This window comes from Saimiri boliviensis, chromosome 12 (assembly GCF_048565385.1).
Source record: "Saimiri boliviensis isolate mSaiBol1 chromosome 12, mSaiBol1.pri, whole genome shotgun sequence".
NCBI lineage: Eukaryota > Metazoa > Chordata > Mammalia > Primates > Cebidae > Saimiri > Saimiri boliviensis.
The window spans coordinates 85,093,497-85,111,007 of record NC_133460.1 but is presented as its reverse complement, the minus strand read 5'-3'; the positions used below and the strand labels follow the sequence as shown (position 1 = coordinate 85,111,007).

General features: G+C 45.3%; 1 protein-coding gene across 1 annotated transcript; it reads left to right on the top strand.

Annotated features, from left to right (window-relative positions):
* Positions 1-6,110: 6,110 nt before the first annotated feature.
* Positions 6,111-13,144, top strand: NDUFB8 (NADH:ubiquinone oxidoreductase subunit B8). Its single transcript, XM_010333175.3, has 5 exons — positions 6,111-6,196; positions 6,456-6,582; positions 9,614-9,713; positions 10,124-10,279; positions 12,966-13,144. The coding sequence occupies exons 1-5, from the start codon at positions 6,112-6,114 to the stop codon at positions 13,056-13,058; spliced, it is 561 nt and encodes a 186-aa protein (XP_010331477.3). The 5' UTR covers position 6,111; the 3' UTR covers positions 13,059-13,144.
* The last annotated feature ends 4,367 nt before the right edge of the window (positions 13,145-17,511 follow it).

Genomic DNA, 17,511 nt, shown 5'->3' with positions numbered 1-17,511 from the left:
CCACGTCTACACACGAGTCAAAGAAGGAAGCAAGTTCAGTTAGGCATTAAACTTTACACTCATGAATAGGGAGAAAAGCAAACTCTTGACCCACCTAAAGAAGTCAGAAGGATGTGTTCGGATCAAAGGAAAAAAAAAAAAAGTCAGAAGGAAAAGCAATGATCACATTGGTAGATGTAGGGCAAAGGCTGCCTGAAGGCCTAGGCAAAAGATAGACAGCAAGTTGAATTCTTCCAAAATCAAGGACAGCTTTCTTTTGTTTAGCATCATTTGATTTTCCTGCCTATATCACCAATGCAGAGTCAAACAATTATAAAAGGCCATATTGATTACCTCTATTGGTAACATTGGTTTCATGGCAAGCATATATTCAAGTAGGAGAAATGATTATATAGGCAGAAAAATCAAATTGATTTTATAATCGATATAGATTGTTTAAATCTATATCGATTATAAAAGGCCCTATTAATTACCTCTATTGCTTATTTGGACAGTTCTTCTGACTGGCTGTGAGAGGCCCAATTCTAAGATGTATCCCAAGATTTGTACCCTATGGCATACACAATTCTGTATACATTTATCCCCTTAGAAGAAAACACAACTGCGAATATGATGGAGTGTCACTCCTGTCATTAGGTTAGTTTATATGACAAAGATGTAATTAAAGCCCCTAACCAATTAACTTTAAGGTAATCAAAAAGCAGATGATTTATCCTGGTGGGCTTAATCTTATCACTCTAGCCCTTTACATCGGGGCTAGAGGTCAGAGACAAAATCTAAGAGATTTGAAACCACAGCACAGCTGTCCTGTTTGCCTTGAAGGAGCAAACTGCCATATGGCAGGAAATGGCAGGTGGACTCTAGGAGCTGAGAAAGGCTCATGGGTGACAGCCAACAAGAAAGCGGGCACCTTAATCCTACAAATGCAAGTAACCGAATTCCGGCAGCAACCACTGAACTTGGGAAAGGACACACGCAGGTCCTCAGATGAGATCACCAACCCGGCCGACGCTTTGATGTTAGCCTGAAAAGACCCTGAGCTGAGGACTCAGCCAACCAGTACCTGGACTCACGGAATATGTGAGAAAATAAATTGGTATTTTGGGCTGCTAAATTTAGAGTGATTTGTTGTGCCGCAACAGAAACGAATGCACTGGCTTAACTATGTAAGTATGCTACATAGTAACCATGCTACATCAAACCAATAATAGGGCTACCTCTGTGGAAGGGTTTGGGGCTCTAGGTGACAATCAAGGCTTTCATTTTATCTGCAACGTTTGGTTTTTTTTGTTTTTTAATAGGGTCTTATTCTGCCACTCAGGCTGGAGTGCAGCGGTGTGATCTCAGTTCACTGCAACCTCCACCTTCCCAGCTCAAGCAATCCGCCTACCACAGCCCCCCAAGTAGCTGGGACTATAGGCACATGCCACCTGGCTAATTTTTTTTTTTTTTTTTCTGTAGAGACAGGCTTTCACCACGTTGGCCAGGCTGAATGTTTGAATTTTTACAAGAATGTATTGATTCGTAACCTTGGGAATTAAAAGTAAATTAGGCCAGGCATTGTGGCTCATGCCTGTAATCCCAGGACTTTTCAAGGCCGAGGCAGGAGGATCACTTGAGCCTGGGTGTTCCAGACTAGCCTGGGCAACATAGCAAGACCTCGTCTCTACAAAAATTTTTTTTAATTAGCCTGGTGTGGTGGTGCATGCCTGTAGTCCCAGCTACTAGGGAGGCTGAGGTGGGAGAGGTGGGAGGATTGTTTGAGCCTGGGAGGTGGAGGCTGCAGTGAGCCATGATCATGCCACTGCACTCTAGCCTGGATGACAGAGCAAGACCTTTACTAAAAAATAATAATAATAAATTAAGATCAAGAAGATTCAAATAACTAAAATCAAGAATGAAACAGGGATATTACCCCAAACAAAAGGCGTATAAGGACATATTATGAACAATTGTGTGTCAAAAAATTAGAGAACCTAGATGAAATGGCCAAATTCCTAGAAAGGCACGAGTTATAACAGCTGATTCAAGAAGAAATAGAAAATCTGAATAGACCTGTAACAAGAGATTGAATTAGGAATCAAAAACATCCCATGAAGAAAAGCCCAGAAATTGGGCGCAGTGGCTTACTCCCAACACTTTGGGAGGCAGAGGCGAGCAAATCACTTGAGCCCAGAAGGTTTCGACCACACTGGGCAATATGGCGAAACTCAGTCTCTACCAAATCCCACCAGGCAAAAACAAAAACAAAAATAAAAACTAGCAGATATGGTGGCATGCCTGTAGTCCCAGCTATTTGGGAAGCTGAAGTGGGTCACCTGAGCCTAGGAGGTAGAGGTTACCATCCACCGAAATCATACCACTGCACTCTAGCCATTCGAGACAGAGTTAGGCCTTGTCTCAAAAGAAAAGAAAAGGCCAGGCACAGTGGCTTATACCTGTAATCCCAGCACTTTGGGAGGCCAAGGTGGGCAAATCACTTGAGGTCAGAAGTTCGAGACCAGCCTGGCCAACATGGTGAAACCCCCATCACTACCAAAAATACAAAAATTAGCCAGGCGTGATGGTGCATGTCTGTAGTCCCAGCTACTCTGGACGCTGAGGCAGGAGACTTGCTTGAACCCAGGAGGTGGAAGCCACAGTGAACTGAGATCATGCCACTGCACTGCAGCCTGGGCAACAGAGCAAGACTTCATCTCAAAAGAAAAAGAAAAAGAAAAGCTCAAGACCAGATGGATTCACTGAAGTTCACCATATATTTTTTTAAAATTAACACTGGGCCAGGCATGCTGCTCACACCTGTAATCCCAGCACTTTGGGAGGCTGAGATGGGTGGATTACTTGAGGTCAGGAGTTCGACCAATATGGTGAAACCCCATCTCTACTAAAAATACAAAATTAGCTGGGCGTGGCGGCACATGCCTGTAGTCCCAGCTACTTGGGAGGCTGGGGCAGGAGAATCACTTGAACCTGGGAGGCGGAGGTTGCAGTGATGTGAGATTGCACCATTGCACTCTAGCCTGGGTAACAAGAGCAAAACACCGTCTCAAAAAAAAAAAAAAAAATTAACACCAATCCTTCATAAACTCTTCCAAAAAACAGAACATGTTTGAATTCATTCTATGAGGCCAGCATTATCGTGATATCAAAACAAGACTAAGACATCACAAGAAAACTATAAACCAGTATTTCTTATGAATATAGATGTAAAAATCCTAACAGTACACTAGCAAACTGAGTCTAACATCATATACAAATAATTAAATACCATGACCAAATGAGATTTATTCCAGGAATGCAAGGTCAGTTCAACATCTGAAAATGATCAATAAAACACACCATGTAGTGATCAATATTTTATTAATCATTTATAATCAACATAATACAATATATTAGTAAAAGAAAAAAACCCTACACGATCATCTCAACAGACACAGAAAAAGCTTTTGACAAACTCCAACACCCTTTCATGATAAACACAGGGTTCCAAATGACACTGTAAGAAAGTAAGAAAGACCTACAGTCAGAGAAAATATTTACAAATTGTGTATCTGATCAGGAAATTGTATTTAGAATACATAAAGAACTCTTACAACTCAACAATAAAAAGACAAACCAATTTAAAAATGAACAAATTGTTTGAACAGATATTCCTCCAAAGAAGACATACCATGGCCAATAAGCACATGGAAAGATGCTCAACATTATTAGTCATCAGCGTACTGCAAATGAAAACTGCAATGAAATACCATTCATTGGCACTCACATGGCAATAATAAAAAAAGACAATAACAGGTGTTGATAAAGATGTGGAGAAACTGGAACCCTCACACACTGCTAGTGGGGATGGAACATGTCACAGCTGCTTTGAAAAATAATTTGGCAGTTCTTCAGAAAGTTAAACCATAGAGTTACCCTATGACCCAGCAATTCTACTCCTAGGCATATAATCAAAAGGATAGAAAACGTATATCCAGACAAAAACGTATACAAAAATGTTCATAGCAGCATTATTTGCAATATTCAAATAAGCAAAACCAACTCAAATGTCCATTAACTGATAAGTGTATAAATAAAATGCTGTACTGTACGTTCATATAATGAAATATTATACAACCAAAAAAGGAATGACATACTGGTGTGTGCTATAACACAGACAAACTTTGAAAACATTATCCTAAGTGAAAGAAAATGGACACAAAAGGCCACATATTACATGATCCATTTATACTAACTACCCTGAATAGGCAATCCATTGAACTAAAGTAAATTAGCGGTTGCCAGCAGGTAGAAGTAGGGGTAATGTGCTAATGTGTATGGGCGTTTTTGGAAGCAATAGAAGTGTTTTAGAATTAGATAGTGATGATGATCGCACAACTTTGTAAATGTACTAAAAATTACTTTATTGTACACTTTAAAAGAGTGAATTTTTTTTTTTTTTTTTTTTTTTTTTTGAGACAGAGTCTTGCTCTGTTGCCCAGCTGGAGTACAGCGGCGTGATCTCGGCTCATTGCAACCTCTGTCTCCTGTGTTCAGGTGATTCTCCTGCCTCAGCCTCCCGAGTAGCTGGGATTACAAGTATGCACCACCATGCCCAGCTAATTTTTTTCTTTTTAAAGATGGGGTTTCACCATGTTGGTCAGGCTAGTCTTGAACTCCCGACCTCAGGTGATCCGCTCGCCTTGGCCTCCAAAGTGCTTGGATTACAGGCGTGAGCTACCACGCCCGGCCACCCAGCTAATTTTTGTATTTTTTAGTAGGGATGGTGTTTGGCTGTGTTGGCCGGGCTGGTCTTGAGCTTCTGACTGCAAGCAATCTTCCCGCCTCAGCCTCCCAAAGTGGTGGGATTACAGGCATGAGCCACCACGCCCGGCCTAAAAGGGTGAATTTATGGCATGTGAATAAGATCTCAATAAAAATAAATTAGATCAATTCTGTTTCTTGACCTTAATTAGATCAGGGTTTGCTATTGGTTGAATGCAGATGTTGTCCAATTATTCTGAACATCAACTAGTGATATTCATTCACAAGACAGCAAGTCGTTGTATAGTCCTCCCCAAAATTTACATATTAAGTAGTATATATCTGTATTTATTTACTTTTAATTTTTATAACTTAAAAAAAGAGAGACGAAGTCTAACTATATCTCCCAGGCTGGTCTCAAACTCCTGGTCTCAAGTCATTCTCCAACCTAGGACTCCCAAAGCGTTAGGATTATAGGGGTGAGCCACAGCTCCCAGCTTTTATCCATCTTTATTGCTTTGATATATACTTGAGAAATGTTTATAGTAATAGGTTCTGCTCCCAAACTGTGGTCACCTGAAAAGTCACTGAAAATACATGCATATTTATAATGTGTAAGTTATTCAAATCCCAAGTGAAAACATTCATAGGCAAACATAATAATGTCTCCAATTCTTCTGGTGAGTTAAGAGTTTGTTCATTATGGGCCGGTTTGAAATTTGTTTTATTCAAGTCCTACCAACTCTGGGACTTTAAGCTGTCTCTGGGGAGCTGCCTCTTATGATAGGTTTAATTTTACATTTGTTGGGTTGAGGTCACTGAGACACGCAGATGGAAACACGGACTGAGACTAAGGAGCCGCCAATTCAGGGCCGATTTGTGAGTTGCCCTAGCGTCTAAGTGAAGATCAACCGAGTTGGAGAACAGAACAAGCAGGACCAACGGAATTTGAGGAATGATCACGTTTGGGGATGGAAGGAAGTGCCGGTGAAGGAGAGGAAAGCAAGCAGCCAGAGAAGAGGGTAAGACAGGCTCATTTCACTAGTGCAGCTCCCAGGCGAGGTGGTTGAGCTGTCAACCTGACTTGCTGAGGTTCTGAGTTCCCATCATCCCTGGGATGTCAGCTCGGGGAGAAAAAGGACACAACATTCTGAAATGTAAACGAGACCTGCCTGGTTTTCTCTTCTTCCCGTTTATCCATGCCAGCCTCTAACCAACCACTGGCTTCCCAACTCCGTATTTAGACCCCGCCCCTGTTGAACCCTTCGACATTTCTTCACTCCCGGCTTCCTCCGTCCGGTTTGGCCCGGCTCAGCCGCCGTGACGGGCCTTGCGCATGTGCAGAAGGAAACCGGGAAGAAGGTGAAGATGGCGGTGGCCAGGGCCGGGGTCCAGGGAATCCGGTGGCTCCAAAGGGCATCCCTGAACGTGTTGCCGCTGGGCGCACGGAGAGGTCCGTGAGAACTGGCGAGGCCTCAGTGTGGGAAGTGGATGCCCGAGGTTTGGTGTATCGGGAGGGGGAATTGTGCATGCCGCAGCGGCAGCGTCCAGGTAGGGAGCGGAGGTGGCGTTGATGTATCTGGAAAATGGGTGGAGGGTCGCGCTGATCCTGCGAAATCCCGGACTCGGATCTCTGCAGCCCCTGCGACTTGAAGCCTTCGGAGCGGCTGGAGAGCGGGGTCGCTTCTGACTTGTTCTCTTCTGCGCTTTAGCCTTCCACCTTAAGAAGGACGAGCTCCCGGGGCCCTATCCTAGGACCCCAGAAGAACGGGCCGCCGCCGCCAAGAAGTATAATATGCGTGTGGAAGACTACGAACCTTACCCAGATGATGGCATGGGGTGAGACAGAGGGTCTGCTCGCACCCAAGTAGTGAGGGCTGGGTTGGGTGGCTTGACTGGGATCCTTTCTCCCAAACCTTCTCATGACTCCTCGAGAGTCAATGGAGTGGGTGCTTTTCTCTGTAGGGGGAGGTGGGAGGGGGTGGGTGAGCAGCTGCAGCCGAGAGGACTTCAATTTTCTCCTTGGCTCAGGCTGTTTTCTCAAATGAAGAAGCCGAGGTTTTAATGGCTCCCTCGAGGACCCCCGAATAGCAGGAACCTTCCTTGGCTATATCCAGAGCGTCGAGTTTCATTTAGATTGAGCATCTGCTGGGCTCAGGTGCTGTCATCAGGCATGTGACCAGGTTGAAGCTGGACTCCTGTCATAAGAACCTTATTTGTAAACGGAGTATTCCACATTTGCGTGCCCCCCGCCACCCATTTTTTTTTTTTAAGATGGAGTCTCGCTCTGTTGCCTAGGCTGGAGTGCAGTGGTGTGATCTCAGCTCACCGCAACCTCCGCCTCTAGGGTTCAGGCGATTCTCCTGAGTAGCTGGGATTCCTGGCATGCGCCACCACGCCTGGCTAATTTTTGTGTTTTTAGTAGAGACGGGGTTTCACCGTGTTGCGCAGGCTGATCTCGAACGCCTGAGCTTCTACGCCTGAGCTCGTCATTTACCCGCCTCAGCCTCCCAAAGTGTTGAGATTACAGGCGTGAGCCGCTGACGCCTGAGCTCGTGATTTGCCCGCCTCAGCCTCCCAAAGTGCTGAGATTACAGGCGTGAGCCACCGCGACCAGCCGTGTCTCTTAAAAAAAAAAAAAAAAAAAAAAAAAAAAATTCTCTCAGGGCTGTGGATATCATAGCAACTATTAAGCAGATTAAACAGCCAGCCCCCTTACTCCAGTTGATGTTTTCCTGTCCCTTCCATTCTTTTCCGTATCCGTACCCACATAACATCCCAATGGTTAATTATCTGAAGTCATTATCATCACCTTTATTTCCTGTCCTAACATCACTCTTTCAATTTTGGTTTCGGCAGTTTCTGTGCGTCTTGTTATACAATCATTTTGTGACACATGTCTAGTTGTCATCATTTCTTGTTTTTTATTATGTTGTGGATAAGAACAGCCTTGTTCGCGCCGGGCGCGGTGGCTCAAGCCTGTAATTCCAGCACTTTGGGAGGCCGAGGCGGGTGGATCACGAGGTCGAGAGATCGAGACCATCCTGGTCAACATGGTGAAACCCCGTCTCTACCAAAAATACAAAAAATTAGCTGGGCATGGTGGTGCGTGCCTGTAATCCCAGCTACTCCGGAGGCTGAGGCAGGAGAATTGCCTGACCCCAGGAGGCGGAGGTTGCGGTGAGCCGAGATCGCGCCATTGTACTCCAGCCTGGGTAACAAGGGCGAAACTCCGTCTCAAAAAAAAAAAAAAGAACAGCCTTGTTCAAAGTCAGTGTCAGACGAACCTGGATTTGTTGGGGAAAACCCAGCTTAGCAAGGGTCCCATGAGGTGTTTGAGACATGGAGATGAATGCCAACTAGGTGGTCAACGAACACAGTTACTATGAGAAGAATGCTTTTCCAATCTGTTCCCTTTTTGCTTTTAATTCCAATTAGCTGGGTGACTTTGGATTCAGACCCTAAACTTTTAATTTTTCATTTTCTATTTAATGAGGGGATCAGAGTACAGTCATGTGTCATTTAACAACAGGGATACATTCTGAGAAATGTGTTGTTAGGCGATTTCCTCATTGTAAGAACCTCAGAGTGTGCTTATCTAAACCGAGATAGTATAGCTTGCTACAAACCTTGGCTTTATGGTATGGCCTATTGCTCTTAGGATATAAACCTCTACAGCATGTTGCTGTACTAAATACTGTGGGCAGTTGTTATCCAGTGGTATTTGTATATCTAAACATATCTAAACATAGAAAAAGGTATAGTAAAAAGATGCTATAAAAGATAAAAAATGGTACACCTGTATAGATCAGCTTTATTATAAACTTATGGGATCCCCCTTGTATATGTGGTCTGTCCTTGACCGAAATGTTATGTAGCACATGACTGTTATTGATTGTTAAATTCCCTTTCAGCTCTAATATCACATGATTGTGTGACTCATTTTCTTTTCTTTTTTTTTTTTTTTTTTTTTTGAGACGGAGTTTCGCTCTTGTTACCCAGGCTGGAGTGCAATGGCGCGATCTCAGCTCACCGCAACCTCCACCTCCCAGGTTCAGGCAATTCTCCTGCCTCAGCCTCAGTAGCTGGGATTACAGGCACGCGCCACCATGCCCAGCTAATGTTTTATATTTTCAGTAGAGACAGGGTTTCACCATGTTGACCAGGATGGTCTCGATCTCTTGACCTTGTGATCCACCCGCCTCGGCCTCCCAAAGTGCTGGGATTAAAGGCTTGAGCCACCGTGCCCGGCCTAACTTTTTTTCTTTTTATTAGAAGAAGGTGAGGGAAAGCTGGTGGATTTGTGGTTTTGTTTTTTCTTGTTTTTGTTTTTGTTTTTTTGAGACAGAGTTTCACTCTTGTTGCTCAGGCTGGAATGCAATGGCATGATCTTGGCTCACTGCAACCTTCACCTCCCAGGTTCAAGGAATTCTTCTGCCTCAGCCTCCTGAGTGGCTGAGATTATAGGTACCCACCATCACGCCCAGCTAATTTTTGTATTTTTAGTAGAGACGGGTTTCGCCATGTTGACCAGTCTGGTCTTGAACTCCTGACCTCGAGTGATCCACCCACCTTGGCCTCCCTAAGTGCTGGAATAACAGATGTGAGCCACTGTGCCTGGCCCAGGGAAAGCTTATATATGTTGAACTATTTCAGCGTTTGCCATTAACTTTTAAATACAATTTGGACTTCTATGGTTAGTTCAGTGCTAAGTGACTAGAACTTGAGCTCTTGCCTTGAAATTTAGGTTCTTTGTCCTTAGGTGAGGCAGTTATCTTTGCCACTTGGTTTCTCATCCCTAAGATGAGAAGACTGAATTCAGTCTGAAGGCTGCTCACAGCGCCTTCCAAAAGTTCTTGCTGTCTTTTAGGTATGGTGACTACCCGAAGCTCCCTGACCGCTCACAGCATGAGAGGGATCCATGGTATGACTGGGACCAACCAGACCTGAGGGTGAACTGGGGTGAAACGGTAAGAAAGACCGTATTTCATTTGACCTTTCTTCTCCCTTTGTCTTCTTGGAGATTCTTTAGCTCAGATGGCACTTCTTCGACTAAATAACACTTAAGCTTTTCTGCTCAAGGAGGCAAGGTCCAGTGATGTGAGATTTGAGGTTGCATGTGGCACACTGAATGGGATGTCTGGGAATAATGAAAGCTCTGTATTGTGAAAGCTGTGTACTTCCATGATTGAGCTGACCCTATTCAGCAGAACCTAGGCAGAGGCCAGCATCCAATCCTGTGGGGCAGTGTGCCTCAGAATATTGCGCTAGGGCAGTAGAATGCTTCTATCTAGCCTTGTATTGGGCTCTGATCACTCTGGACTTGCCTGCATTTTGCAGGAAGAGTAGTATGTGACAATTATTTGTCTTTCTGCCTCAGATGCACTGGGATATAGACATGTATAACAGGAACCGTGTGGATACGTCCCCCACACCTATTTCTTGGGATGTCATGTGGAAGCAGCTCCTCAGTTTTGTGGCTTTCATGACGTTCATGTTCTGGATGGGGCATAAGTACCCTGTCTACCAGCCTGTGGTGAGTATCTGAGAAGTGCTGGCTTAGGCACAGTTGCTCAGCCCCATTTCCTGAGGAAGTGAAGTCTCTGGGGTAGGAATCCCAATCAATACCAAGCTTGGCTTCCCAAACTCTTAGGAGATAGGAAGATAGGAGGGCCTTACCCAGCGGAGCACTCCTCCATCCCTACTACTTAGACCAGTGTGAGTGAGTAGATACACTTTAAGACTAGATGAGCAACTAGTGTGTGGAAACCAGCTGGTCTCCAAAGTTGCCATTTGGGGATTGTATTTACTAACAATATTTCATTAAGTGATCTTTCGCAATAGAGTTAAGGAATCTTGAGCTAAAATCTTATCCTTTGTTAGACAATGTGAAGGGCACTTCCTATAATATACTGGAGGCAGTTCAGTGTCTACTAAAGGCATAGACTTACATTTTGGAGAATGTAAAGGACATAGTGATTTCTCTAGCTTTCAGGAAGTTTAGTTAAGAAAATTTAGATAAGTGACATGAGCAACATTTGAACAGATACATGGGAATTCTGCACAATTTATGTGTATGTATGGTTTTTTTTTTTTTTTTTTTTTTTTTTTTTGAGACGGGGTTTCGCTCTTGTTACCCAGGCTGGAGTGCAATGGCGCGATCTCGGCTCACCGCAACCTCCGCCTCCTGGGTTCAGGCAATTCTCCTGCCTCAGCCTCCTGAGTAGCTGGGACTACAGGCATGCGCCACCATGCCCAGCTAATTTTTTTTTTTGTATTTTTAGTAGAGACGGGGTTTCACCACGTTGACCAGGATGGTCTCGATCTCTTGACCTCGTGATCCACCCGCTTCAGCCTCCCAAAGTGCTGGGATTACAGGCTTGAGCCACCGCGCCCGGCTATGTGTATGTATGTTTATAGTGAATGTATATGCTTAGCAGTATGAGTTACTGTCAAGGAGAAGGGTTAGCTAGAGCTAATACACACACAAAAAGGCTTTGGGTGGTGGGAAGTTGGAGAAAACATTTAGGGCAAGAGAAAACAATGAAGGAGGCCAGGCATGGTGGCTCGTGCCTGTAATCCCAGCACTTTGGGAGGCTGAGGCAGGCGGGTTGCTTGAGCTCAGGAGTTCGAGAACAGACTAGGCAGCATGATGAAACCCCGTCTCTACAAAATATGCAAAAATAATTAGCCGGGCATGGTGGTGCGCACCTGTAATCCCAGCTACTTGGGAGGCTGAGGTACAGGAATCTTTTGAACTCACTCGGTAGGCCAAGGTTGCAGTTAGCTGAAATCATACTACTGCCCTCCAGCTTGGGGGAGACAGCAAGACTGTCTTGAAAAAAGAAAGAAAACAAGGAAAAGGAGAGTGAGTTAGCTAGAGTAAAATAGATGTGTAAGATAGTTCTTAGATAACCAGAGAGTGAGTTAGCTAGAGTAAAATAGATGTGTAAGATAGTTCTTAGATAACCAGCTGCATTGGTTTCCTGGAGACCTGCTAAAAATTCAGATTCCCAGACCCCACTTCTCAGTGTTCCTAATTCAGAAACATCACAGTAGTGCTCTAGAAGCAATATTTTTAACAAGCTCCCAGATAATTCTGATGTGCATCTAGATTTGGAAATTACTGTGTTAAAAAATATTGTGAGGTGAGTTCATCAGTTAGGTTGGACAGCTTTTATTTCATTGCTAAGGGATTTGGACTTGGTGGCATAATAAAGCGTTAATTCAACAAATATTTGTGGAGCCTCTACTATGTAGCAGGTGCAGATCCTGCTAGCGGTTGGGGATACAGTGATAACTTGGTCTGTCACTAGGTGGCAGGGAGCCATTCTGGGTTTTCGAACAGAAGAGTGACATTATGAATGCTGAGTTCTTAGGAAGATTAATCTGGGAGTAGTCTCCAGGATGTATTGGAAGGAGAGTGGCTGAAAGCAGGGAGGCTGCTGTGTTTGCAGTTGGCTGCCCAGTGCTACCTCTGCAGAGACAGTCAATGTCCTGGAGGTAGCTGGGATGTCTGTGTGCACTGACACGAGCCTTCCCACCAAGCCCCAGGGGCTCCATGCTGGAGAATGCACGTAGGGTTGGGGTGAGCACTAACTTCACTTCAGAAGAGCAAGAAACTGTGTGGTTCTTCCATTTTTCAGTTCTGTAAGCACATCCCCCTTTTCTCCTCTCCTTGAGCTGTGTTTTCTGACAGCTGTTTGTTGGTAAAGCCAGCAGCCCCTAAAGCACGTCCCAGCCTTGTCTCCTCTGTGCTTTCCCCCACCACTGCTCCTGCACGCCTCATTTGCTGGGCCACTTTAGTGGTGGAGCCATTAGAGGCTGAGTGACTTAAAGGAGATTGAGTCTGTCTCGACCCCGAGAGAGGGTGGGATGGATGGATGCATCGTCTCATTTAGAAAGCGTTGCCTCTGACTCTGACACTTTCTTTACCTCCCTCCCTCCCTTCCCCCCTTCTCCTCCCTTCCCTCTCCCCCTTCCCTCCCCCTTCGTCCTTCTCTCTCATAGTGTAGGCACCACTTCTCTTACAATTTAGGCTTTCTCTCTGACTTGGGCTGAGTGGGGAAGAGGAGTGCTGTTCCTGCCATCCTAGCCCAGCTGGGTCTGACCAGAGGCTACTGCGTACCCATTTACCATACATGCCTGTTAACTCAGAGTGGGGTGTAGCCAGGTATTGACTGAAGAATATATGTTCTTGCTGACCTGTGTTTTTTCCTTAGGCACCAAAGCAGTATCCTTACAATGATCTGTACCTGGAACGAGGCGGCGATCCCTCTAAAGAACCCAAGCGGGTGGTTCACTATGAGATCTGAGAAGGCTTCATGGGCTTTTGTGCCCCCTAACTAGGACTCCCTCATTCCTAAAAATTTAACCTTAATTAAATCCCTAATAAAACTCAGTGCTGTGGTATTTGTGCCTCATTTCTCCAGGAATAGTCACTGCCCTGAGGACCCTCATCCTTTTCCCTTTTTTTCTGCTTGATGTCTGCCCTCTTCCCTTTTTTCTTATTATGAAATTTAAAGGATAGGAGGGTGGGGTGGATGGGTGCTTAAGCACAAGATGTGAATTTGTTAATTTCACTTGGGCTGTGAAGGTACTTAAGGGTTTTAGCTGTGTGGCAGGTGTTAAGGGTCACTCCTTTTCCCATTTACAGGGTCAAGGAAGAAATGTTCCTGACTTCCCAAGTTGGAACAACATTTATTTCCCATAAAAAACCTTTCTAGGCTGGGTGCAGTAGCTCATGCATATAATCCCAACACTTTGAGGGAGGCTGAGGCAGAAGGACTGCTTGAAGCTCAGGACTTGGAGAGCAGCCTGGACAACATGATGAGACCTCACCTCTGCAAAAAAAATTTTTTTTTTTTTTTTTTTTTTTTTTTTTTTTTTTTCAAAAAATTAGTTGAGCACAGCACTATGCACATGTGGTCCCAGCTATGCAGAAGGCTGAGGTGGGAGGGAGGATCACTTCAGCCCAGGAGGGAGAAGTGAGCCATGTTTGCAACACCGTTCCAGCGTGGACAACACAGCAAGACCCTGTCTTGAAAAACGTGGCACTATGTGGCGTCTCACGCCTATAATCCCAGCACTTTGGGAGGCCGAGGCAGGTAAATCACTTGACGCCAGGAGTTCAAGAACAGCCTGACCAACATAGCAAAACTCCATCTCTACTAAAAATACAAAACATTAGCTGAGCTTGGTGGTAAATGCTCATAATCCCAGCTACTCCGGAGGCTTAGGCAGGAGAATCACTTAAACCCAGAAGGTAGAGGTTGTAGTGAGATGGTTGCCACTGTACTTCAGCCCGGGCAACAGAGCAAGACTGCCTAAAAAACAAAAGCCTCCTTAATAGTAGTGGTTAGTTGGAAAAAAAATTGTGCTCTAAGGTGTTTCAAATATATTACAGGATTAATAGGGTTTTTGTTTGTTTGTCCTGTCTGCCTAAGGCTGGGACTGGGTCTGATCTTATTTCCATTATAAGAATATTTCTTATTGCAGAGTAGCTTCTGAATCATAACATCTTAATAAATTGACATTACCTGTATTTATGAATTAGAGGACAGTTCAGTGAATTACTATTGAACATGTTCATAGCTTTCATTACTTTTAATGACTCATCCACACTCCTGTAACAGCCTTAGAGGAAAACTATGTTTTTGAGAGTCTAACTCATGCATCTGTTTTTTTGTTTTGTTTAGAGATAGGGTCTTCCTCTGTTCCCCAGGCTGAAGTGCAGTAGCACAATCAGCTCCCTGTAACCTCAGACTCCTGGGCTTAAGAGATCTTCCTTGCTCAGCCTCCCTAGTAGCTAGGACTACTGGTACAAGACCTGATACAAAACCTATCTTATTTTTTGTTGAAGTGGGATCTTGCTATGTTGCCCAGGCTGGCTCAAACTCCTGACCTCAAGCAATCCTGCCTCAGCCTCCTAAAGCACTGGGAATACAGGCAGAAGCCACTGTACCTGGCTCTCATGCTTCTAATTTTTTTTTTCCTTTTGAGATGGAGTTTCACTCTTGTTGCCCAGGGTGGAGTGCAATGGTGCAATCTCAGCTCACTGCAACCTCCACCTTCCAAGTTCAAGCGATTCTGCCTCAGCCTTCCAAGTAGCTGGAATCACAGGTGTGTGCCACCACACCTGGCTAATTTTTGTATATATTTAGTAGAGATGGGGTTTCACCATGTTGGCCAGGCTGGTCTCAAACTCCTGACCTCTGGTAATCCACCCGCCTCAGCCTTCCAAAATGCTGAGATTACAAGCGTGAGCCACTGCACTGATCCCACTGGCTTTTTGGCTGTTTTCATTCTCTACAGCATTAATAATTTCCTTAACAAACATCTGTGTGTCTAATATGTATCAAACACAGATAGGCCCTGGAGATATAAAACTGAGCAAGACAAAGTAATCACCTTCAAATAGTTACATAGCAGACCAGCAGTTATACAAGGTGAAAATAATTATCATTATTGAGACATGGTCTCACTCTGTTGCCCAGGCTGCAGTATAGTGGTGTGATCACGGCTCACTGCAGTGTCTACATCCCAGACCCAAGCAGTCCTCTCACCATAGCCTCCCAAGCAGCTGGGACCACAGGCGTGCACCACCTGGCTAATTTTTATATTTTTTGTAGGCATGGTTTCACCATGTTGCTCAGGCTGGTCTTGAACTTCTGGTCTCAAGCAATCCACCTCCTGCCTTGGCCTCCCAAAGTGTTGGGATTATGGGTGTGAGTCACTATGCCAGGCCAAAAAGAATTTTTTTTTTTTTTTTTTTTTTTGAGACGGAGTTTCGCTCTTGTTACCCAGGCTGGAGTGCAATGGCGCAATCTCGGCTCGCCGCCACCTCCGCCTCCCGGGTTCAGGCAATTCTCCTGCCTCAGCCTCCTGAGTAGCTGGGATTACAGGCACGCGCCACCATGCCCAACCAATTTTTTGCATTTTTAGTAGAGACGGGGTTTCACCATGTTGACCAGGATGGTCTCGATCTCTTGACCTTGTGATCTGCCCGCCTCGGCCTCCCGAAGTGCTGGGATTACAGGCTTGAGCCACTGCGCCTAGCCTTTTTTTTTTTTTGAGACAAGGTCTCACTCTGTTGCCCAGGCTGGAGTGCGGTGGTGTGGTCTCAGCTCACTGCAACCTCTGCCTCCCGTGTTGAAGCGATTCTCATGCCTCAGCCTCCTGAGTAGCTGGGACTACAGGCATGCACCACTACACCTGGCTAATTTTTGTATTTTTGGTAGTGATGGGGTTTCAGCATGTTGGCCAGGCTGGTCTCAAACTCCTGACCTCAGGTGATACACCCACCAAGGCCTCCTAAAGTGCTGGGATTACAGGTGTAAGCCACCGTCCCCAGCCTGTCTACAGGACATTTTTATCTGGAAGGGGCACAATTTATTCAACATAAAAAATACATGATCTTTTCACGGCCCCCTCCTCATCTGAAGTTCTCTAGCTTTTTTTTTTTTTTTTTTTTGAAATGGAGTATCGCTCTGTAGCCCAGGCTGGAGTGCAGTTGCGCAATCTCGGCTCGCTGCAACCTCCGCCTCCCGGGTCCCGGTTCAAGCAATTCTCCTACCTCAGCCTCCCCAGTAGCTGGGATTACAGGCACGAGCCACCATGCCCAGCTAATTTTTGTATTTTTGTTTGTTTGTTTGTTTGTTTTTGAGACGGAATTTCGCTGTTGTTACCCAGGCTGGAGTGCAATAGCATGATCTCGGCTCACTGCAACCTCCGCCTCCTGGGTTCAAGCAATTCTCCTGCCTCAGCCTCCTGAGTAGCTGGGACTACAGGCGTGCAACACCACGCCCGGCTAATTTTTGTACTTTTAGTAGAGACGGGGTTTCACCTTGTTGACCAAGATGGTCTCGATCTCTTGACCTCGTGATCCACCCGTCTCAGCCTCCCAAAGTGCTGGGATTATAGGCGTGAGCCACCGCGCCCGGCCTGTATTTTTTAGTAGAGACGGGGTTTCACCATGTTGACTAGTCTGGTCTTAAACTCCCGACCTGGTGGTGATCTGCCCACCTTGGCCTCCCAAAGTGTTGGGATTACAGGCGTGAGCCACTAAGCCCGGCCGTTCTCTGGCTCTATTAAGAGAGTACCACAGTTTTTCTAGTCTACCAGGCTCTGAAGCCTTTATCAGCCAGGAGAGCCTCTCCAGCTCTCCTTTACAATAACCATTACCACTATGTTAATCCAGGCTTTCATCACCTGGTACGTGGATTGTTCTATTAGTCTCCTAATTTGAGTCCCTGCCTCCACCTCTGCAGGGGTTCCATATTGCTACACCGAAAATACAATATATAGATATAGATATAGATTGATTGATTGAGATGGAGTTTCGCTCTTGTTGCCCAGGCTGGAGTTGCAATGGCGCTATCTCAGCACACCACAACCTCGGCCTCCTGGGTTCAAGCGATTCTCCTGCTTCAGCCTCCCAAGTGGCTGGGATTACAGGCCTGCACCACCACGCCTGGCTAATTTTGTATTTTTAGTGGAGACCAGGTTTCTCCATGTTTGTCAGGCTGGTCTTCAACTCCCCACCTCAGGTGATCTGCCCGCCTCCACCTCCAAAAGGGCTGGGATTACAGGCGTGAGCCACCGCGCCCGGCCAATATTTTTTATCTTACTGCATCCTACCCCGTAATTTTCAGTAACTCACTTAACTGCAGAATTGAATTGGAACTCCACAATCCGCATCCAATCCCCTCCTGTCTCTGTCTCATTCACGGTATGGAAAATTCCAGGGTGCCTATTGGCCGGTTTGGC

Excerpts from the sequence above, each read along its gene's own strand:
- NDUFB8 (XM_010333175.3), top strand. The coding sequence starts at position 6,112 with ATGGCGGTGGCCAGGGCCGGGGTCCAGGGAATCCGGTGGCTCCAAAGG. Across the intron at positions 9,714-10,123 it reads GGGTGAACTGGGGTGAAACG|ATGCACTGGGATATAGACAT; the intron begins GTAAGAAAGACC and ends TTTCTGCCTCAG. Across the intron at positions 10,280-12,965 it reads ACCCTGTCTACCAGCCTGTG|GCACCAAAGCAGTATCCTTA; the intron begins GTGAGTATCTGA and ends TTTTTTCCTTAG.